Source organism: Gouania willdenowi, chromosome 13, assembly GCF_900634775.1.
Source record: "Gouania willdenowi chromosome 13, fGouWil2.1, whole genome shotgun sequence".
Taxonomy (NCBI): Eukaryota; Metazoa; Chordata; class Actinopteri; order Blenniiformes; family Gobiesocidae; genus Gouania; species Gouania willdenowi.
The window spans coordinates 40,539,399-40,564,926 of NC_041056.1; the positions used below are offsets into that span (position 1 = coordinate 40,539,399).

Consider the following 25,528-nt stretch of genomic DNA (forward strand, 5'->3'; position numbering starts at 1 on the left):
TTCCACCATTGAGTCGTAGAGAGTGAGGGCAGAGAGAGGAACCTGGCAGCTGGGGGGGGGGGGGGTTCTTTGGGAATGGATGAATGAGGAGGGGAAAGTGCGCTGGGGTTGGGCCCCTGCCGCAGGACGACCGTCTGTAAAGCAGCGGTAATAGGGTCGACCACATGCATGATCCCTGCCGTCTAATTGGAATATCGACACAGGCTGAGATAAGAAGAGATGAATGAGCCATAAAGGCCTGAGGCATCAGGACGGCTGAAAACATGCCATGACTACCAAACTATTACTCTTCTTTATCAATAAACATGTACAGCATGGGGATTACATCTAAATTAGAGCATGGAAATGTGGCATGCACAATATACAGTACATATACTGTATAAAAGCTAGATACATATAGGACAGACACGGACAGGTTTTATCATAACATTGTGATTGTCATGTCAGCATTTAGAAGATTGACCAATCTGAGAATCATGTTCATTTTTTTCATCTTTTTATGTATAGTTGGAGTCATCTTGTATGTCATTTCTGTTTATTTTTGTTGTCGTTTTGTTTATTTTTCTGGAATTTTGTGTGTTTTTGGAGCCTTTTTGCGTTTTGTTAGTCATTTCTGTAAATTGTCCTTTTGGTATTGTTTTCATCATTTTGTGTGGCTTTGGAGTCATTTTGGGTTTTGGTAGTCATTTGTGTTTGTGTTGTCCATTTGTTTATTTTGTGTGCTTGTGGAGTTGTTTTGGGTTTTGCTTGTCCATCCAGCCCACTGACAACTTTTTTCAGGGTCACAGAGGTTTTGGTTGTCATTTCTGTGTATTGTTGTTGTCCTTTTGTGTATTTTTCTGTCATTTGGTGTGTTTTTGACATTCATTTTGTGTGTTTTTCTCATTTTTTGAATTATTTTGTGTGTTTATTTTGAGGACTGCACAAAATTAGACCTCGGGACACCAGTTGCCCATATCTGGTATGATATGTTGAAGCTATAGTCCTGATATCTATAATGTGCCAATGATAATTCTTTCAACCCTTCAAAGATGCTACAACAATGCCTGTAGCATTTAGGATGGCTTTAAATCCAACAGTAAAATGTCATTGAGTGACTTAATAAAACCATCATTCTGCCACAAACACAGTCTTAAAGCGAGAGTAACAGGAAGGAAAGGTTGAATGAAGCAGTCTTGATATGTTTGTGGGTTTAAATACAACAAAAACTGACTTTTTACATAAGAAAATTATTTAAATTGTATTTTTTAATGAATCCTGCAAACAGCTAAACTCATTTAGGAACAGAGTTTAAAATTAAGTGTTGAAGGCCATTTTAAATAGCAGTCCGTCCACAAACAAGTGATTAGCCTGGTCCTGGCAGGCCTGCTTTCACCCTTCTGTTATGACCAATTGGCCTCATTCTCCTTCTTTCCGGCTATCAGGGAAAGGTGCAGCCTTATCTCAGCACCGCTTGATTTCCACAACAAAAGGACAAGCTGGAGGAGGAAGAGAGAAAAACTGGAACAGACCAACTGAGAAGGATAGACATTTCTCAGACGCAGCTTTAAATTTATCGTGATCCCCATTCTACTCTGGGGAAATAAGGCCTCCATCCAGAACTGTTTATGATAAGGCATTAAATCAAATCTGGCAACATAACCCACATCTTCCATTTTCCTATTATGTGTTTTGCCATTTTTAAACGTCTGAAAGTAGTGCAGCCAAACGGCTCGTCTGCTTTTGTTTACCGTGGAGCTCATTCAAAGGCTGCATTAAAGGCTGCTCTGTATGTTTGCATTTGCAGCGCAGCACTTTGTAGAGAGACGGGGAACTTTATCACAACTAAAACAAACATTGGCTCTTGGCAACGATAAAACAGGCGTACGACCCGTAACCAAATCCATGTGCCAAACGTCAGATTCCCCGGTGTGAATCCAAGCCAACATCAGGGAGCGTCTACGACTCCCAGTCAGATGTGAAGCAGACGCACATTCTACATTTTCTTTTCCTTCATGGCTCCCGACTGTCGCGCTCCGTCACTGCTTGAGTGTGAAGAGGATTGTTTACACCAAACTGACTCCATATCTCATTAAACGTCATTAAAGAGATGCAATGTGTGACGTAATGTGCACAGATCTATGATAGATCACAACAAGACAGTCAGACTACTCATTATATATGCATTTGTGTATCCTATACATGATTAGACTCAAACTTTCAGTTTTTACTTAAAAAAGAAAATTACTTACTGTTTTTACAAATGTTGTTTAAAACCTTTGACATGTACTTATTAGTAGATCTATGTCTAACAAAACACATTATTTTGCATCATATTCATTTTATTAATTTTTTAGTGCAAAATAATTTATTTTGTCAGATATAGATTATCGTTGTGCCGATACCGATACTAGTATCGGTAGGGGTCCCGACACAGCACTAAAAGGCTGGCATTGGTATCAGCAAGTACGACCCATTAACACGTCGATAGCATTTTCAGCATCAAACTTTTCTTCAAACTACTATGGATAGTCTGCCGAACAGAAGAAAAAGTCGCCGAACACCAACGAAGAAGAAGCCACCGGAGGTTTTTGCATTACCGCGTGACTCAGTGGTCCCCCCTCCTCACCGAGAGGTCAAGGGCCACTCCGCTCCCTCTGTGTGGGTTTGGGTCTCATTCTCTCCCCCCCGCGGTGGTAACGACATGTATCGTATTGGCCAATACTATGCAACTGGGTATCGGTGTCGGCATCGGGACCAAAAAAGGGCAACACCAGTATAGATCTTCTATTAACTACATCTCAAAGGTTTTATGATCCCTTTGAGGAATGTTGACAGTGTTTTTCTAATAATGGTTTTTAAATTTAAGTGATTACACTTTCCTCTAACTTGTTTTTATGCATCTATCTTCAGTGGGAGGAAGTGAGCATCATGGATGAGAAGAACATCCCCATTCGGACGTACCAAGTGTGCAACGTCATGGAACCGAACCAGAACAACTGGCTCCGCACAGACTGGATCCCTCGCGGAGGAGCCCAACGCGTCTACATCGAGATCAAGTTCACGCTCCGAGATTGCAACAGCCTCCCGGGAGTGATGGGAACCTGCAAGGAGACCTTCAACCTGTACTACTACGAGTCCAACAACGACAAAGAGCGTTACATTCGTGAGAACCAGTTCAACAAGATAGACACCATCGCGGCAGACGAGAGTTTCACTCAGGTGGACATCGGGGATCGCATCATGAAGCTGAACACCGAGGTGCGGGACGTCGGAGCTTTGAGCAGGAAGGGTTTTTACTTGGCTTTCCAGGATGTGGGGGCATGCATCGCCCTTGTTTCCGTGCGGGTGTTCTATAAGAAATGTCCTTTGGGCGTACGCAACTTGGCCCAGTTTCCTGATACGATCACTGGGGCGGACACGTCCTCACTTGTGGAAGTTCGCGGTTCGTGTGTGGATAATTCTGAGGAAAAGGAGGTTCCTAAGATGTACTGTGGTGCTGACGGAGAGTGGTTGGTGCCCATTGGGAACTGCTTGTGCAACCCTGGATATGAAGAGCGCAACGCAGGATGCCAAGGTAAGAGAGTGACGTTCCTCACACGTCTACACTTTGTAGTTTCTCACCTCCGCAAATATGTTGCTAGTCTTTTAATGTTCTCCGTCCTTTTCTCTACTTCCTCTTTCTTGTACCACACTGGTGGTGATGTTTTTACTGCGTTGCTTTTCTACTTATACTGTCTGGCTCTGTGATGAAAACAATAATGACAGTAAATGAGTATTTAGAACATGTGTGTTAGGGGTGCTGCTGATTTTATGTGGGAAAATTAGTAATTTCAAGATTATTGTTATTTAGTTTACACTTCTACATAAACATAAAATACAAAATATGTAAAAACCAAGTGACATATATCAATCTCAACAGGATTTTCACTTTAAATTTAATAATAATAATAATAATAATAATTATTTGAATTTTATGTAGCGCTCTATCATAGACACTCAAAGCACTTTACAGAATTCCTAGATTTTGTGATCAATTTCTCTTTAATTAAGGGAAATATGTAATTGAGGAATTTGTAAGAATTTAATTTTTTTTAACAGTTTAACACTAAAAGTGACTGCAATCACGCGATATAAGCACCAGGAGTGTTGAGTTTCATTTACGCAATTAATTCAGGTTTTCTCTGTAATTTTCACTTCATACTGCGGGCCGAATTGGATGCTCCAAAGGTCCGAATTTGGCCCCAGGGCCATGAGTTTGTCATGTGATTTAGAATGTCTACTGGAAAGTGTTGTCAGATCATTAGTCGGGACTTGATTTTCAGTTTGTGAGTTTCATAGTTTCCTCACTTCCATCTCATCTCAGCGTCAGTTTATACATTTCTGTTTCATTTCATCATCTTTTCCTAATCAGACGTCATTTCAGGCTAATAAACTTCCTTCTTGTGCGAGATTTGACATCCAATTAAAAATAATGTGGAAATATGTGATATTTACCCAAAACGTGCATGTGAGGCTATATTCAGTATAATATTGTACACAATGGGTTCTATTCTCCAATAAGCAGAAGTCCAAAAAGCTGCGCAGCGCTGCTGTTTCTGGCTGTGTGCTATTCTCCCCCTGTACTTAAGTCAATCGCTGCACGCCTCCATCCCAGTTACGCACTGTGGGTGGAGCAGCCCTGAAATGTAGGCGTTACCTTTCAAATCTGGCCTTACGTGTAATCTCGCGTCTGCTTAAGTTATTTTCCTCTTACGCGCTTCTAACCCTGGAATAAGTGCAGCGCCCCCATAAGGTGAAACATTATATTGCACTAGAAATATGGACTTAGATACATTTGAAGCCACACGGACTCATAATATTGCAAAAGAGACTCCCAGAAAGAATCTAAACTGACACTGTTCAATATGTTCACATTTAAGAGTTCTCACCGGGACAAAATGTGTATTTTATCCGTACCACCCTCTCCTTTTACAGTAGGGCGGTAGGTGCTGCGTCCTGGAGTTTATCAGCTGTGTGCGCACGAGTTACGCCTAAGCTTCTGCTTGATAAATGAAACTCTGACAGATGTCAGACTTCTGTCAACATTTCTCACGGTGATGTGCAACTATTTTCATACTATGTTCAATGTAAAGCCACAGTTTGATCCACTACAGAGTAAATAATAAGTGAAGCTGTCGTATACGGAGGATAGACCAGAAACTGTTCCCACACATATTTAAATGAGGCTCAGCTTCAGTTCGGACTCGCTCACATCATCTCCATAAGGCTTTAAACTATTTATATTTAAAACTGTGTATTATGTAAGAAGCCAATAGTTCTGTTTCTCTGTATTATCTGGATTAAAGCAGAAGCTCTGCGGTGCTATCCCCCAAACCTCCAGCGCATCACACTTGTTCACGCTTTAGAGCAGGTACCGTATTGATGACAGCTGATGATGATGCGCTGATCATTTCTGAATGAAAGAAGTTAATAAAATCCACATAACAAACGTTAATCTATCGTTAGTATCAGAGGAAAAAAGAGAGTTTTTAACTGTGGTTTGGACAGAAGAATGCGGCCGATCCCCACACTGCTGTAATCTGATCAGTAATCTGATCAAATCAAGCTGTTACATTGTTTATCAATGAAAGCGTTTCAAATTAACGCTTTAATATTTTCACAGATTTCAATTACATTTACAAGCGTTGGGAAAACACCATGTTCCATGATTTCTAGACAGCCCAAAAAAAATGACATCATGGCCCAGTCCGCCTCCTTGGCTTTAGACCGCCTCCTTGGCTTTAGACCGCCTTCATTAACAGATTATGTGCTTTTGGTCAATTTACGCATTTTGGGGGCGTGTCAGGAGCCTGGATTGGAGAATACGGTCAGAAGAGAAGCGCGTAACTGCAGGCGCGTAAAAAAGCACTTAAGTCCAGATGGGAGAATAGACCCCAATGAGAGATGAGACTTAACCAACACTTTCTCCTCTTCCCAATAACACCAGAGCTGCATAGTGCACGTAGGAAAAGAATGGGTTATTATTATTCCTCCAAAGGGTAGCAGAGGTTTGGACCTGTGTCGCTGTGGAATGGATTTTAAATTAGTGATACTTGGTTGGAACCAAGATACCTTGTTTTGCTCTTGGGTAATTCACTTTAGTTGTGAAGAAGTTAGATTAAAGTTGCTCTACAGAGTTCTCCTTTTTGTGAAACTGGATCAGAGACAGATCTACTAGTCTTGTTTGTTTCATCGCACTAACATATACTTCCATTGATGGTTATATTTGGCATTTGTTTTGTCCTTCTCTTGTACTCGTTTTCAAGCCAGGACATAGTTGTGGGCTTTCCAGATGAACAGATGCCAGTTCTGCCATGATGGTTTATGGGTGGAGCCCCCCCCACCAACCACCACCAAACACAAAAAAAGCATTGGGCCACAGCAGTGAGGGGTCAGGGGCTGGGCATGGGTGATTAACAGGGGGACGCACCGCTACACCTCTCCTAATTTATGAGTGAACCTTTATCTTAAGGGACTAACTGCATGACAAACAGGCCTAGTGATTTAGGGGGCTACGTGTAGCCTTCTGAGGGGGAGGTGGGTGTGCGGCGCAGGAGGATTAACTAGATGGAAAGAGTTAAACTTGTATGGTAATTTTATTTTGAAAGACAGTCACTTCTGCTTTTGCGCTCAGAACTCCTTCACTTGACTGCATCCGACTCTGCTGTGGAGCGTTGCTACTGCGCAGCAGTCGCGTGGACACGCCCCAATGTGACTACATTTTGGGTTTCGCTGTCCACTGTCATAGAGGTTTATTTTTTTATTTATTTGTTTATTAATTCAGGTCCAAAGCAAAGATCTGAGAGGAAATCATGTAGTGATGACTGATTCAAAGTCTAGTCTTTTAACATACAATGTAATAATAACCTCATTCTGCTTTCATAATCACAACGGACTTCCTGTCTCCTTTCTCCAAACTCCATTGAGATAAACAAGTGCTTCCTGCCAAAGAGCCAATCAGGGCTCTAGTCATATAAAACCCTGGCTTTTATTTGACTAATGCAGCTGTGGAGCTTTTGCCAGGCTGGCACTAGTAGCTGTCCATGCTTTGAGGCCAATATATCCATTTAGTTCACCTAACACTGAGTTTATTTAGGTTATTGGTGCCAACACAGCCTTTCTATTCACTGGAACCTTCAGTTCCACTCAACTTTTCCCATCTCACTGTTTCACTTCCCATCCCACAGTGAGGAATGCATCTGTCACGTTCTGAATGAAGTGTCACTTTGGGCCAGATTCAGTGACTCGAGGGTTAAAGGTGTTGGCCCCTGTTGGTCAACCAATGTCGTGATGAGCTGGTTAATAATCCCACTGTGACGGGCTCTTCACTTCTCTATGGCTCTGTTGACCAAAGGCTTGTTTGGGGGATGGGCAATGAAACCACACAGTTTGGGGTTTATTAGGGGTGCACCGATCATTGAAGTTTTTATTTGATTTTTTTTATAAGTGACAGTATTCACCTCAGATGTTCCAATCCTATTTTATTGTGAAACATTGAACAATACCTGTGAAACAATATAAAATTTGTTGTTTTACTCATCTCATATATAAATGAAAGGTTGTGAGCATAGCTGTCCAAATTATTAAATTACATCAGTTTCTTAATTTTACACATTTTAAAAACAAAAACAAACTAAAGGTGTGTAACAAGTTACACTGCCGACCTGTTTTGAGCTCTTTGTCTAAAATAAAGTGCACAGTAGGGCTGGGAGATGTGGAACAAAACTCATATCTCAATATTTTTTCTCAAAATGGCGATATATGATATAAATCTTGATCATTTTAATTCAAATGAAGTCTGAGCAGAAAGACAATTCAGGGTTAAATTTGCTAATGCAAAACACCACATTTATTAATAAACAACTTCACAAAATGTGCCACTTATGTCTGTTTCTCCTATAACAGACAGCACGTGTGAGTGAGTTCTGTAGTGTAGCTTGTTTAGATAAAGGTTAGAACGCACTCATTATTCCATCTAACTCTGAGAAGTAGTGAAAGCAACCACTCCTATAACTAGTGTTTTAAAACAAAATAGACTTTAAAATATATTCATTTATCATTATTAGCAATATTGTAATTTTCTATATCGCCAACATAGAAAACTTGATATATCTTGAATCTCGATATATCGTCCAGCCCAAGTGCAAAGCAGTATTTTAGTTTTACAAATGAAGAAAAACACAAGGTTTGAGATAGATGATAGAATAATAATCTACAGGACAAACTAAAACAAAACATCTTAGAGTTTTAGATTTACTTTTAGTGCAAAAAGCAGTTTTGTGGATATTTAAATGTAAAAATATTAATGTAAAAATAACAGCTTACAAGATAAAAACTCCTAAAAGTCAAACATTCTGCAAAACAAAATGAAGTGCAGCATGTGTAACATTTTAAAAAGTCAACAAGTAATAAGTAGAATGAACATTTATTTATATAGCGCAAATTACAGCAATAATCATATTGAAGCGCTTATTAAAATATACAATTCTTAAGTAAAAGCATCAGCTAAAGTGGGGAGAAACGTGAATAAATCTCTGTTAAAACCAGGCTCAGAGGTGGATTTCACATCGCATCACTTGAAATCTATCGACTACTCCCCACCCATTCCATTTCCTATCTTGTATTCCTCTTCCCTGTTAACTTCCCCACCCCTCTCCAACCCCTCACCTTGGTGTAACACTGCCCTCTCTTTTTTTACATCCTCCCTTTAATAAAGTATTTCTTACCCTTCCCTAGGGAGGGCTGGTGATGGTCACAATTATGCAATGAAATAAATAAATTTATTTAATTGCAATAACAAAATATGCATTGCTGTTAAAAGATTGCACTTCTTGTAGTGTTAACCTTCGACAGAATGTGCAGACAAGAGAAAAAAAAAAAAAAAAAAAAAAAAAAAAAAAACCAGGCTCAGAGGTGGAGAACATCTGCTTCTACTGGTGGGGGTTAGTGGACAGAACGAGGAGATAGAACCTCAGAGTGTCATAGACTGGTTGAGCTCTTAGCTTATTATTAGCATCAGTCACTCATACACGCTAACAGCTTTAGCATTAGCTTGGATGCTAGCTTCAAATGCTGCATACTTAGCGGTGTGGTGGTTTTTTAAAAGGCGAATGAGGTAATGTTTTGTTTGCACTTTTTTCCACATTAAACAGATTACAATTTGTGATCCTTTGCTATTGTGTGTGTGTGTGTGTAATACTGTAATATAGTCATCTCACAACAAAAGGGACAGTGGCTGACGTTAACACCTTTGTGGAGTTTCTTATCTAGGGGTGGGCCGAAGTCTGATCCCCCAAAATGAAGGAAATCGGCGCTTTATGTTTAATGGTTGTTGTTTTTGTTTCAGTTACATTCTCCGTGATACATCTGGATGTTTTTACCAGTGCTAACATCTGTATTATTGTATGTGTGTGTGTTGGTAGCCTGTGGGAGCTTGTTGGAGGCCTGTCTACGTGAGGGGTGACCAGGGCACCTCGGCCCCCGGTTCCCAGCTCTGGATGAATAGGCTTCCCTCTATCATTGTGTTGGGGCGGCAGCCGAGTACAGAGGAAAGTTTTTTGTGTGTGTGTGTGTGTGTGTGTGTGTGTGTGTGATGGTGCACGGAGAAGCCGTATTCTCCACCCCAGCACAGAGGTCAGAGGTCGTCCGCTTCTGCATCCATCTTACTAGCATGTCTGACAGGGCTGGGAATCCAAGGATTGATTAAGATGTCAGAGTTTTGACAGCTGCGGTGTGTGTGTGTGTGTGTGTGTGTGTGTGTGTTTAAGGTGGACTGAGGGGGTTCAGTGAAGGCTAAGGTGGCCCCTGCTCTGAGGCCAGAGGAACTGTGTGTGTTTGCGTTAGGGATCCCGTTCCCTGTTACCCCCCCCCATCCTCTGTGTGTCTGCAGAGGTCAGGGCATCCTCCTCCCGTTCCTCATCTGGTACGGACGCTCCTGCTGTTGGAGGTGCCAGAGTGTTGATGAGGTGCTAGGATCCTGAGATTAGTGAGAAACCAGTATGCCATTAAGGGGAAATGCTAATCTCTAGTCCTGACCATGTGACAGTCTGATGGTTTTAATGTGTATTAGTTGAGAATGAAGCTCGGATGAGGAAGGTTTGATTAATAAGGATGAGAATTTACACATTTCTTACCTTTTGCTGAAACCTTAGGATTCCTACCAGTCCTTTCTGACCTGTAAACTCTCACTGGTGTTGGGTTCAAACTCCTTTTAGTTCAGGGGCCAAATACGGACCAGTTTGAGTTTAAGTGAGCCACAGATTTTTTGTGGGCAAAAAGCTAATTCCACAATATTGTGCCCTAGTTTGCACTTCCATGTATACATGACATAGACATTTCAATTTCCCTAATTTGGGGAATTTGGGGAAATTTTGTGGAAAAACTTGAGGAAAATTTGCCAGATTTTGGGAAAGATTGAGAGTTCAACAATTTTAGATTCAAAATGACTACGTGATTAAAACTGAGCTCTGCAAATATTTTTTTTTAAATGATTTTCATATCATGCCTGCATATGTGATCATAGGTTAACACTACATGTAAATACATATCTGGCTGACTTTTGAAGTATGGATTGTTGTTTTGGGAACTACAACTCATATATTGTTTCCAGAAGTGTATGATTCTATTTTTGTTTCTGGTTATGGAAAATAAGGAAATGAAAATGAATCGCAGAGATGTATGAAATCAGAACAAAATCATACTGAGTTCTTTCTTTCATTTGCACAAATGAAAACATTTGCTGTGTTGTAAATATCCCACTAATGTACTATACATTACAAACTCAATGAGTATATACTGTCTACTATATACTATAGTATGATTAGGATGATGAGTGTTCCCATTGAAATATACTTCTGAGTTTCCCAAGATGCATTTGGATCCTACAGTGTTTAAAACCTGAATCATATTGAGGCTAAATATCTCTGTTGATTCTCCACCTTTACTTTGAAAGTTCTGAAAACATTTGAAGTGAGAAAGTACCAAGTAGAATATCAACATGTGCTCACATCAGAGACCCTCCATTATGCGACTGACTAAACTTCCTGTTAACTTCAAAACAAGAGCCCGATTTACAAAAGCGTTAAAAAAACAAATGGAAGACAAAAAGAGATGCTTTTATTTTGAAAAGGGGATTTATGATTTTTAGCTGAAGCTGGTTCTGTTTGCAATGCATCATGGGACGGTTGAGTATGACTAGTGTGTCCATCGTGCATACTTAAAAAATGTCCCCATATCTTGGTATTTCTAGCATACTCAATCTTTCCATACTATCTAATGTGAACGCACTACATACTAATTTAGACGTCAGTCTTAGTAAGTTAGTGTGAGTAGTACGTTAGTCTGAGTAGTACGTTAGCGTGAGTAGTACGTTAGTGTGAGTAGTACGTTAGTATGAGTAGTACGTTAGTCTGAGTAGTACGTTGGTATGAGTAGTACGTTGGTATGAGTAGTACGTTGGTATGAGTAGTACGTTCGTATGAGTAGTACGTTAGTGTGAGTAGTACGTTAGTGTGAGTAGTACGTTAGTATGAGTAGTACGTTAGTATGAGTAGTACGTTAGTGTGAGTAGTACGTTAGTGTGAGTAGTACGTTGGTGTGAGTAGTACGTTGGTATGAGTAGTACGTTAGTATGAGTAGTACGTTAGTATGAGTAGTACGTTAGTGTGAGTAGTACGTTAGTGTGAGTAGTACGTTGGTATGAGTAGTACGTTAGTATGAGTAGTACGTTAGTGTGAGTAGTACGTTAGTATGAGTAGTACGTTAGTATGAATAGTACGTTAGCGTAAGTAGTACATTAGTATGAGTAGTACGTTATTGTGAGTAGTACGTTGGTATGAGTAGTACGTTGGTATGAGTAGTACGTTAGTATGAGTAGTACGTTAGTGTGAGTAGTACGTTAGTGTGAGTAGTACGTTAGTATGAGTAGTACGTTAGTGTGAGTAGTACGTTAGTATGAGTAGTACGTTAGTATGAGTAGTACGTTAGTGTGAGTAGTACGTTGGTATGAGTAGTACGTTGGTATGAGTAGTACGTTAGTATGAGTAGTACGTTAGTGTGAGTAGTACGTTAGTATGAATAGTACGTTAGCGTAAGTAGTACATTAGTATGAGTAGCACGTTAGTGTGAGTAGTACGTTGGTATGAGTAGTACGTTAGTGCGAGTAGTACGTTAGTGTGAGTAGTACGTTAGCGTAAGTAGTACATTAGTATGAGTAGTACGTTAGTGTGAGTAGTACGTTGGTATGAGTAGTACGTTAGTGCGAGTAGTACGTTAGCATAAGTAGTACATTAGTATGAGTAGTACATTAGTATGAGTAGTACGTTAGTGTGAGTAGTACGTTAGCGTGAGTAGTACATTAGTGTGAGTAGTACATTAGTATGACATTTACAACACAGCCATACTCTTGCTTTTTCACTAGTTTTCATTCCTCCTAATCTCTTTTCTCCTCTTTTTATTTTTCTTATTCTGCAAAAATGAAAACATGTCAACTCTCTTTGGTTTGTCTACTTTCTTTCATCTTTTTTGTCCAGTTTTATTTTGTCTCACTTTTATCGTTCAATACAGAAGTTTGTCGTATTCACTGAAGAAAAAAAAATAAAAACTTTTTTTCTGAATTGATGACATAAAAATGTAAATACAAAAAGTGAAAGTAAATAAAATAATAAAGATATTTTTCTGTTTTTCTGAATTGACGAGATAAGTTTTTATAGGGAATTCAGAAAAAACAAAGAATATTTTCTATAAACAAGTATCTCATTAAGGTACAAAAAATGAAAATGTTTTCCTATAAAACGAAATAACAGGGTCATGTTTTTATTTTCTTAATTTTATCTCATTTATTCAGAAAAACACAAACTTTTTTTTCTTCAGTGAATGCAACAAGCTTCTGTAGTTCAACTTTCCCCTTGAGTTGTTTATTTCCTTTGCTTCTTGGTGCCATCGAGGTGTTTAGTGGCTGTCAGACGTCTCTGGTGGCAGCAGCGGGAAGTGGGCTGAATAATGAGATTATACCCTCAGTCAGGACGTGGGGGGGGGGGGGGGGGGGGTGATGAGTGGTACCAGAAACACACTAAACATCATCATTCGTCTCTCTCTGTCTCTGCTTCCTAAAGCTGACACTTTCCTCTCCTGATAAAAACATAGAGCTACACGCACAGAGCTGCAGCGTGACACACGAGCAGCAGATGGACTCGTACATTATCATCAGACACACACACACACACACATAGGTGAATGTACATTCATCACTCGGTGCTGTTGAATGGAGGCGAGGAATCTGGGAGGAGAAAGCGAGGACAAAACGTGTCATGAGCAATCCTCAGCTGTTTCTCCTTTTCTAAAGACGTTCATTTGATGTTGATGAATGAAAAGCCTCCTCCTGATCTGATGATGGAGGAGGCGTTAATTCATCCGTCATTAGGCTAGGTGCTGAGATGTTTTTCCTCTCTCTCTTCTCTCAGTCGTGCCCTATAGAGAGCAGGAAGTCTCTGGTGAGTGTGACCCAGGCCGTTGGCAGCACGCCGCAGTGTGTGTGATAAAGGACGCCACCGATAGCCTGCTAGCACTCTTTCTTCCCAAATCCCTTTAAAACTCCTTGTAAACCAGCAGACGTTCATAGAAAATTCACCCAGACAGAATTACAAATCTGAACTTTTACTTGTAGCGATGTGGCTAACACCTTAATTATTATTTTATTCAGATCATTTAATTTCAGGAAATGTACTTTAGTCTCCTGACATGTTTTGATTGTCCACTGCTCAGAAAAACTCATTAGGATACATCAAAGTACAGAAAATGAGAAAATCGATGATGATAATAATAATAATAATAATAATAATAATAATAATAATAATAATAATAATGGCTTGGATTTATATGGTACTTTTTAATATACAGAAACCATTATTCAATCACGCCCCTCACTCACATCAGTCATACCGGTGGTAGTAAGCTACAATGTGGCCACAGCTGCCCTTGGGCATACGGACAAAAACATGGCTACCATTTGGTGCCTACCACCCCTCTGACCACCATCAACATTCATGCACAATTCACACCTATTCATACGAGGCAGTTTGGGTAAAGTGCCTTGCCCAAGGATGTAATGACAATGACTCGGTAGCGAGATTCAAACCCCCAACCCTTTTGTTACTGGACGCCCCACTCAAAACACTGAAATATATGATAATGCAAATTGTTAGTCCCATTGCATTAATGGCTCTGAATGTGTTCTAACTTCATTAAAATAAATCATTGCAATTGTATAAATTAATATTAATGATCAATTAAACCTGGAAACCTTTAAAATATGATGTTAATAATCAATATCGTTAAATTATTGTGAATCTGAGCTGATCTTTTCTGTATTGTAATGAAATGATTGAAAGCCAATCAGGTTAAGGCAAAGTTATAAAACATAATAAAGCTTTAAAACGTTTCAGGTTTGAAACAATCACAGAAATCCTGGAGGGACTGATTATTGATATTATGGTATATCACAATGTATATGGTATTGTTTAGTAAAAGGATTTATCGTATCATGACGTGGAAATTGTGTTTGGTATCGTATCATCAGATTGATGAAAATGTACACCCCTTGTTAATATCTTACGTCTTTTCCTTTAAAAGTAAAGAATGAAGTTTATCTGGGACGAGGAGGACACGAGTCAGCGTTCTTCTTTCTGTGGCTGATGTGGTTGTCATCTGGAATTACCAACACAGTGAAGGAAGCATGAAAGTGTCAAAAAGAAGAGGGTTTGGGGGTGATGATGATAACATTCTGCTTTCTGAGAACCGTCCCCGTCTTTGAAGCTGGCAATGGGAAGAGGGAGCGATTAAAGCAGTCAGCAAAGCTAATTAGCATGTCAAAGAAGCCTGAATCAATACCCCATCACAGGCCCACGGTCCGCTCCACACCTCCTCCTCGTCCTTCCACTCTTCCTGCGGCCAGTTTGTCCATTTTTCCCTGCGATCCGGCACACTCCCCGTTTTCCTCTTTCAGCTTTGACATGTTTCTCCTTTAGCTGCAGACAGCTGAGAAAGATGGAGAGGCAAAGAGCGATGGACAGATGTAGAGGCAGAGAAAGGCGGATCAAGTGGACAGCGATCAAGTGGGTATGGGTGGACTGTTATGGGGAGAGAGAGAGCGCACTGAGGGGTTTGGGGGGGGGGGGGGGGGGGGGGGGGGCTGCCGCTTTCTTTGTACTGACAGAGAGGCAGAACTGAGCTTTCTAGCCAAGGAGATGAGAAGGAGAAGCAGAAGAGAAGGAGAAGAGAGGTGGGGACAAGGAAAGGAGACAAAAAAAACCACGAGAGGGAAGTGAAGTGGAAAAGGATTTAGTTCCAGTCTGGCAAACGTGCTTTTCTCTGCACTCCATCCGTCGGTTCACCATCGGGCACAATCCCTTTGATCTGGGCCAATATGCTACTGATCACACAGGACAGTGTGTGTGTGTGTGTGTGTGTGAAATGTCTGTTCTGTATTTATTCCGTGCTGCATCACTCTTGGCAGGCGTATCACATTCTGTTTCATAAACTTCTGTTGGCGCTCCAATCTCATCAGCCAATCAGAGGCTACAGACAAAGCTCTCTCTCTCTCTCTCTCTCTCTTCCTGATAATAGGAAGTGATTGCAAACACATTGGACACCTTTTATCTCCTCACGTCTCTCTAATGCCGATCTGTATCTAAAGCTCCCTCTATCCAATAGTAGGTGGTCTTTCATTTCCCTGTTGAGGTTAGTGGCACAAATCAAAGGCAGCTTCGTAGCTTCAGTTCCGGGTTATGACAAAACTCTGTTGAGTCAGATGAGACGCTGTGAAATACGTGTACCCTACGTTCTGTGGTTATTCCGTTTTAAAACCAAATCAAAATAACACATAGATTCTGAGGTTATTTTGTTTTACTGATTTAAAACCAAAACAGAAATACTGAAAAACCAAAAATCAGATAAGCAGCGTTTTTCAGTTTAAAAAAAAAATATATACATTTTGTTCAGTTTGTGTGATATTTGGATATTTACGGGGAAATTAGAGTGAGAGCTGAGGTCTGCAGCACCTGGTTTCCCTCCAAAGGTCCTGGACCAGTTCTCGTCACACAATAGGACTGCTTAGGGTTTATGTCAGCACGTTTTAAGTGAATTGTTTTATGGTGCAGGGGATCTTAACCGTGTTACGGTCCAAATAGTCTCCTAATAACCAGGTTTTTGATTTTTCACAGTTTATTTGTTTTCTTTTTTTTATTTGGTTTTAAAACGGAATAACCAAAGAATGAAGGGTACACAGATTTTGTGATCTCCCTTTAATCACGGCGCTGAAATTGAGCTCATGAAAGACACAGCTAGCTAAACGCTAGGTTTGATTTCAGGGATGTGTGAACATATCAGACGTGTGAATTAGAAGAAAAAGTGGTATTGATTGTTGTCATTGGAGCTCGAAATCATGATCAAATCTGACTGAAAGCTGCAAAAGAACAATATATAGATTCTTCTTCTTATTTATTTACTCAATTCCGTTTCACTGTTTCCATGACTTTTCAGGCTTTTAAAACTGGTAGTATAATTTAAAGAGTAGGAACAATTAGTTTAAACTAAATAATGGCCATGCCAAATTGTGAATGTGGTTAAATAAATAAGCATAAAATATGGTGAAAAGAGGAAAAAAAGTGACAATTATGGGTCAACATATGTGACAGTGGGTGAAAAAGTGGTGGAGAAGGTTTATAAGTGCTGAAAATGTCTGGAAAGTCAAAAAAATGTGCAAAAAAAAGAGAAATGGGAGTAATGTAGCAAAAATGCATTAAAAGGAGCAAAAATATGGCAAGAAAAAGTGGTGAAAATAGGTTAAATTATGGAAAGTTTGGTGTAGTTGCATAAAAATAGTAAAAATAAGCAAAAATTGGCTCAAAAAATATTATAAAATAATATAATATAATATATATATTCTAAGCTTCTTGAAGGCATCTGGGGGCAAATGGGGTCCTGACCCCGAGGTTGAGAACCCCTGGTTTAGTGAACACATTGTCACAAATTGCACACACAATCCCTAAGTATTAAACATAAATAAAAAAAACATATATATAAGCTTGAACTTTATTAAAATATACAAACTAAATAAAAGCCTTTATGTATAACCTATAGCTGCTCGTTGTTTTAAACATGGCAATTTTCCTTGAAATCTGCAATTGGGAATTTGCAATGTTTTTTTTTTTTGCAGTCATGTGATGCACACATTTTGTAATAGTTACATATAAGCACTGTAAAGAAATAAGTTCAAAATGAATATGTGTATTGTTCTATTATGAAGATGCTAGGTTTGTCCCTGCAGGAACTTCCTGCTCCCAGTAAAACCACAGCCAAGAAAACACTAAGCGATGCAGTTATATTTACCACATCTATTGTCTGTAGCTGCAGCAGCAATTATTATAAATACATATTGACACAATACAATTCATTTCAATCACCTAGCATTAGCATATAGCTAAAATTATGTTATTTTTCAATTCTGACACTGTTAACTTTATCAAACATCTGTGCTAAATATCAAGTAAAGTGTGAACAAGTAGTGTTATTCTAACTTAAATATTTATATTTGAAAGAAAAAATGCATTTCCTTCCCCCACATCTGTAAATACTAACTTTATTGAAATAATCTGGTTAACAGCTTTGACAAAGAACAATAAAAGGGTTTTTCTTTTTGTACTGCAAACCTAGATTTATTGTGTCTTTTAGAATATTAGAGTCAATTTCCTATAACTATTTATAACACTCACAATACTTTTGTATGTTTTTGTTATCGTTTGGCATCATTTTTTTGTTTGTAATTGTCATTTTGTATAAATGTGTATGTTTTTTGGAGTAAATTTTCTCTATATTTGTTCTTTTGTGTATTCTTCTGTCTTTTTGTGTGTTTTTAGGATCATTTTATGCATTTACTCTCGGGGCCACTTGAAAGTAGACTTGGCCCCTCGGATCCCAGTTGGCCACATGTGAACTATATCCAGTATCTAATATGATAACTCATGTCTGTCAAATATCTCAAACTTCTAAAAGCAAATCCTCTAAAGCTTTTTACATGAATGAGTGTCGCGATGTTGGCTTTACAGTTTGGAATCGTGTGTGCGTGTGTGAGGAGTAGCCCCTCTGTGGGGGAGCTGAAATGTAATTTGAGGATGCAGAGTTCCAGTGGTGAGTCCATGCTCGGGCACGTCTCAGATTAGACGCCTTGATCCTGGCTGATCCGCAGCGACTTGTCAGAAACTGGAATGATTTGATCCCTTCAAGGCTCACACCAACAACCTATTCCTTCTAAGGACAAATTACACACACAGTATTTACAGGAGATGAACTCTAATGAGCATGGATGTGAAAAGTGAACCAAGGTGTGGTTGATGTGACCTGCGGCGGCTGTGCATGATATTACGTTCAGTATCGTTGGTATGAATGGTGCATCATGGGAGAATTATGCAGTTCATTCCAAGGATAAAGCAGTGCAACACTTTCAGCTTCCTGGGAAGAATATGGTTGGAGGAGCAGAAACACACAAATGTGGATTCTTTTAGAGCAGACGGGGGCCACAGCCGGCCCTCGTTCTATATGTATGCGGCCCCCAATTTAAACACACAAAATGATGTTAAGATACAATTGTACAGAAAAATACAAGAGAAACACCAAAAATAACACAGAATACACAAAAAGAGAACAGAAATATACAAAATAGTGTACCAAATATGCAGAAAAGTGACTAAAAATAAACTAAACTAAAAAAATGCACAAAATTCCTCAAATATACACAAAATAACTAACAAATTTACAAAACAAATATGCACAATTTTTTTTTGAGAAGTTCACAAAATGACTCCAAACACACACAACGTGAGAATATATATATATATATATGAAAAACACAAAAATCCCAGTAAAACACAGTAAAAATGCACAAATTGACTCTAAAAACTAGTTTACAGATAAATACACAAATATATTAAACAGAAAACAATGAAAATACACAAAATGACTTCAAAAGAACGTAAACATATACAAATATACACAATGTAACAGAACATTTTTGTCACGTGTAGGTGTAGACCCAAATGCAGGGACAGAGGCGGAGCTCAGGTACATTAAACCAATATTTATTGTTTGTCTTGGCATAGTCAGGCAAGCAGGGATTTGACCCACAGATGGTCAGTCCAGGGAGGCAGAGGTATCCACTAAACACAAAATGAGGGTCAACAACAAAGGAGCCCAAAAGCAAAAACACTTGTTGTCATTAGAGGAATTACTGGGATGAAACCAAGCTCAGGTCACAAGTGCTGACATAGAAAAACCATCATAATGTCCCAGCATTGAACTGAAGCACAGCCTCCCTATCAATACACCATAGTTAATCAATTGCAGCTGGTGACCAATCAGTAGGAGAAAGCTGCTGGGAGGGAGGCCAAGAGTTCCTGTCTGCCTTTCAAAATAAAACCCCATCCACATACACAAACATTGACTGAAAATACACACAAAAAATACACAAAATGATTCCATGAATACACAAAAGGAGAAAACATTTGAAATTACTCCAAAAAACCACAACAATAATATACAATGACAGAAAAATAGACTAAAAATAGACAAAAACCTTTGCTTTTTCTCTCTCAGATCAAAGTTGTTCATCTCAGCTATAGAACATGGACTGTGCTGTGACCTTTGTGTACGTGTGTTAAAGTGTTTTGCTTTAACACACCTGAACGTGATGCGTAGTTCGTTAGCAGCTTCAACACATTAATTACACATGGATTAGAATCAGGTGTGTAGGAGCACAGAGCCCACAACAAGAGTTAGTGTTACCGTATCAACATGATAACGCAAACATTAACCATGATATTCTGTTTCATTTCCTTTTTAAAGCTGTAGATGGTGAGAAACCTTATAGAGAACAGTTCGTTTAAGTCTCTTTTTTCAGGAGTTTTGATTGGATTGTTCTGAATGACGTCTTTGAAAAAAGCTGACATGGTTTTATATGAGTGTGTCTGCAGCCTATGCCAGGGGTTCAGGAAACTAAGAATATTTTTGAACAATTTGAGTTTATTTTTACCTTTTTTCTGCAACTACGCCAAACTTGCCATATTTTAACTTATTTTTGCTCCTTTTAATGCATTTTTTGCTACATTACTGTAATTTCTGCCACTTCTCCATCACATTTCAATGCCTTTTCTTCACATTTCTTCCACTTTCTAGACATTTTCAGCACTTATAAACCCTTTCCACCACTTTTCTACCTGTCGCATACGTTGACCCATTAATGTCACTTTTAACCTCTTTTTCACCATATTTCATGCTTACTTTTGCCATTTTAACCACATTCACGATTTTTCATGCCCTTTATTTGCCAATTTAAACTAATTGTTCCAACATTGACACTTTTAACCCTTTTTGCCACTTTTTCTGGTCACTCTAATTTGCCACTTTAACCAATTTCTTGGTTTTAAAAATCCCATTTCACCAAATTTTCCACAATTTGTGGTCACTTTTAACCCATTTTATTTCTGATTAAAACAAGGATTTATGTCTTTTAGATGACTATATACTATGACCCAAATAATAGTAAACGTCCTGGATAACAGTGGATATTAGTCAGATGAATAAATAAATGTGGATATCACAGATTCATAGAACAATAGACCACCATTTTACTGAGTCTATGGATGGACCCCAAAAATCTCTCCCCTTTATTCCCCCTCATAGATGGTCCTGTCTCCACATGACTGATTTTAATCTTCAGCTACAGTGGGGTCTGAGTTGGGTTTGCGGAATCATAGTTTACCCCAGAATGAGAACTAAAGTCCACAAACCGGCCCGTAGTGAAAGACCGATACATCAGCCTATTTTTGCGTTTTTTACGTGTATCGACATCAGCTGATGCGAGCTGCTGCATTCGCCAATCCACATTATTTACAGAGAGCAGAAATATTTTTTACTTGTTGTTCTACCTCACCTTTGTTAATTTCAATAAATGTTCCTTTTTTTTAATTGAGACTTGTACCATTTGTCATCATCATCGTGTAGTTTGTATGATGTAAATTAAGGGAGCAAAAGTGTCGGCTCCAAATGTCGGCTCAAGAATATCGGCAGTTTGTATCTGTCATCAGCTATGGCTGATGGAAAAAAAATCGGTATGGGCATCAGCTCTAATAAACCCACATGGATCGATCCCTACTGGGCCGTATTAGTCAAAGCTGGGGGTACGTATTACGCTCTGTGCCCTCTTTGTTGACTTCACGTCCTCATCAACTCTTCTCACTTCAAAGCTCAACGCTGAAACACATTAGCAGAGTAACCTTGTCCGAGCAACAGTCATTATCCCCGGGCTCCGTCACCCACCCAACCCCCCCACCCCACCACCCACCCCCACCCCCACCCAACGCCCCGAAGCCTGCAAGGCCAGGTTCAACTAGTGCAGGGGTCATGGAGGGCAATGCAAGCATGCAGCAGCATCACGTGCACACAACTGCCCCCCCCCGATATGCTAGCATAGCTCGAGACAAATCCATCAACCTGGGGTAAAACTAAGCTACACTAACCCAGCCTGAGCAGAGCAGCTCACACTGCTCAGTTTTAAATATAACACACACATAAATACAGCATGGCTCTGCTTAATGAGCATCAACACCAACACTAAGGCAAAGAGCTGGAGGTCAATTTCATCCACAAAAGCCAATGGGCCACATGCATCCCTCAAAATGAACACACAGTCGCTCCAAAACACTCAATATTACAGAAGAACACACAAAAAGACAAGGAAAATACACAAAAAGACAGGGAAACAACACAAAATTCAACAAAAAACACACGAGACCAAAACTGGACTCCACAAACGTCTCATTCCTTCCTACGTGTTCTCTCTACTTTACACTTTCATTCTAGATGGCAATATGTTGTATTTATATTCATTGTAGCGCCGTTATAAAGTACACTGATTAATGGCGTGTGAGGATTTCACCGCAGTATTTTTATCGTGCAGATTACTCATGGCTTTTATTTATTAGGTAATTGTGAAGATCTGGGTAGGTGAAATTGGGCCAATGTTTTGTGTTGGCTGGGACTTTGTATGGACACTCAGATATCCCTAGTACTGATAACTTAGCCTTATATTGTGTCCCCTGGCCTCTTCTGATAGATAGATAGATAGATAGATAGATAGATAGATAGATAGATAGATAGATAGATAGATAGATAGATAGATAGATATTTGTGTGTGTGCTGCCTGATGGAGCGCTGGGTTGTGAGTGTGTGTGCGTGCCTGTTGCCATGACGACAGTGTGTAGCCCCATTTGAGAAACACTGGTGTGTATATATATATATATATATATATATATATATCTATATATACTTATTTTTTAGTGTGGAATGTTAGAAAAAGTTTGATCTAGTGATGTTACTCAAACAGAGAACAATAGTCAGCAACAGTAGGTTTGAGTAAAACTGACCCATTTATTATTAACCATTTGGTTGCATAATTTTTTACCTTCAACATAATATCTACAGTATTCTATATTTGAATAAAATAAATAAATTTGAATCTGATATCTGATATTTGTTTTCAGGCTAATAGAGGACCGATATCCGATATTGATATCGAATTGGGACACCCCTATACAACACACACATACTGTGTTCAAACCAGTGGGAGACTTGGAGGGTTGGGTGTCACTTCCACGTCAGTCATGACCTTGTTGCTGTTTTGAGAGAGAGGAGAAGCTAAGTTTAAGGAGAGAGGTGCAAATGTACACCAGCAGAGGTCAAAGGTCACCGTAGCAACAGCCGATGCAGAGACCAGCGAGCCGTCATGGGGGCTGACATAAGCTGATGGTGAAGCTGGTGACCCAGGAAAGGTTTGATGTACTTGTCCGAGCGCTCCCACACACAGGAGAACGTGCACGTTCCTCAGACAATGGCAGCCCGAGCGTTCTCAGGGACATACATGCACAATAGAAGGTGTTCTAAGGCCCCAGACAGGCTGTCGTCTGGGAGCTACAAGTAGATTACCTAAACAAACAAGCTAAAAATATCCTGTGCTTCACCTCTGAGCCGACCCCGCTTCCAACCCGGAACTCTGCTTTTTAAAAAAAGAGAAAAAAGCTGTCAAGGCTGATGTTAAACTGGCCCTGGAGGCTGATAAGTAGCAGCTAATTGATGCTTTTCACGTGTTTTTTTTGTTTACACTTAAGTGTTGACAGATGTGTGATATACACACTGTATGTCAAACATGAGCTGAAATGCCGACGGTGCAGACGTTTGGTTTAGCACGTGAAGAAGACGCAAATGCATCATTTTGACGTCAGACTGATGGTCAATAACCTGGAGTTAAACTGAACTCAGTTAGCTGAGACGCAATGATGCCAACCTTATATATATATATATACTAGGAGCCTAATACATTTCTTTAAATTTTGAATTGAATTCATTGGTTTTATTGTATTCTTAAAAGAATTGTACATTTTGACAAACCTTTTATTTTATACAAATGCCTTTATGGAAAATAAATTAAGTCCCAATTGTGCCAGATTTGGTTTTTTTCTTTTTAAGTTTCTACATGAGATGTTTTACTGTATGTAAGGTAACCGTGGCAACTTATACTTTGAGTATTATTTAATTGAGCTACTTTTTACTTGTATTTGAGTATTTTATGTATGACTGACTTGTACTTGTACTTGAGTAGTATCTATGAGTTGATCTCATCCAACCTGTGGACGTGCTGAAGCCTCGTGCACTCTTTGTGACCGTCCTGCAGGGAAAACTCAGATTTTATTATCTATTTGGAGAAAAACTCACATTATTTAGCAAGAGTAATTGAGTTTAGGTCAGGAAATGAAATTTAGTAACATTTTTCATGATGTTCCCGTCGTCATTTGAGAATGGATTGTAATGGTGTCCTTTGGGTCGACTGACGCTGTTCTGTGCTCCATGATGACCTCGTCTATCACTTCCTCTTCCTCCTCACCTCTTCTTAGTGTGTGTGTGTTTGTCTCTCACTTCCCTCATTCTGCTTTGGTCTCACTTTGGTCTCAAAAGAATCTAAATTGTTCTGTGATTATTCACACTGTACATTTTTAGTTTGATCTGATGAATACTTTGATCAGATATGGCCAATTTAGTGTGTGGGGTTGTGTTTATTTTGGCCCGTTCTTATTTTTCTTCCATTTCCAGCTTCATATATTTCAGTAACTACATCACATAGAAATCTGAAATAAACAACTAAACTAACTAATTAACAATAAATGATTATAAAACACAAAGGTATTAATAGCCTCATGTGAAGGATTTTCAATATCTGCCAGTGGTGAAATAACCCAAAGTTGGGGTTCAAAATAAAAATGAAAAAGAAAAATAGTTTCATATCCCAATAAAGAGTAACATTTATACTATAAATGAAAACAGATCAGATTATGTCTTACATTCCCACATGTAGTTATGGGCCAATGGAAACAGTAAACAAAAAGTAAGGAGTATTTTTTCATATTTCCAGAGCGTTTCACCCTAGAACCAATGCATATCTGTGACTTATCATTAGTGATGTGAACAGTCTATGTTCATAGCTCTAAGCTGATCACATTACAGGGAGCTGAGACATATGCTAAGTAGTTTACTGAAGGACCAAACATGTTCCAGACCCAAACACACACTCATTTTTTTCCAACTTTGAGGAGCTGGCATGTCCACTAGATATGATGTATAGCAGATATTTTTATATATTCTCAGAGAGTAGGTGGAGCTGTATTATTATAACATATTTACCTTTCTATGTGATGTAGTTCCTGAGATAATGGAAATTGACACATACCCCCATCACTAAATTGTCCATATCTCAAAGTATTAATCAGATCAAATTAGAAATTTTACAGTGTGCTTATTAACTTATGAAGGGACAAAGTTTATAATTTTTTTAGAGTGTTAAAATGACCCAGAAGGTTTTCACTGATTGTGAAGCACTTTATCTTAACCTTCCAGATTAATATTTATTATTGATTAATCTAAATTAAATGCTGGCATTTTATCAGACACAATGCCAGCTGTTATTTTTGATAATCACACATTGAGAGCTGAGCTCCTCAGAGACTTTAAGGAATCATTGGCTGCTTTTCCTGATCGCACTAAGCCCATGAGGTGACTGAGCGTCTTTGCGTGTATTTGCATGCGAGGCCTGGCTCTGAAAGGTGCATCTGTGTCGTTGGAGAGGTTTCTTTGTGTGTCCCTGAGATTGTGCAGCCATCCCAGGGTTCGGGATCCTCTGTGTATATCTGCTTATCTGTCCTATTTGCTCAGTAAAAATGACTGGTATCCTCCTGCCGTGTGGACCTCAGGTCACAAAAGGTCTTCAGCCGCACGTTGGCCCAAAGCCGAGCTCTCACTGGTGCCACCCCAGTAGGTTTGGCTTGGGTGCAAAAGTGAAATGTGAGTGTTTCCCACCCCACGCAGCAATGCAAACAGCTAGTGATCAAACAAAGATAGATCTGTTTGCTTG

General features: G+C 39.2%; 1 protein-coding gene across 1 annotated transcript in view; it reads left to right on the top strand.

Moving 5' to 3' along the window:
* The window catches only part of epha4a (eph receptor A4a), a 102,631-nt gene that overhangs the window by 2,686 nt on the left and 74,417 nt on the right, over window positions 1–25,528 (top strand). Inside the window, exon 3 of the mRNA XM_028464039.1 lies at window positions 2,893–3,556. Coding sequence (XP_028319840.1) covers window positions 2,893–3,556 — 664 coding nt within the window. The remainder of the gene's footprint in view (window positions 1–2,892; window positions 3,557–25,528) is intronic.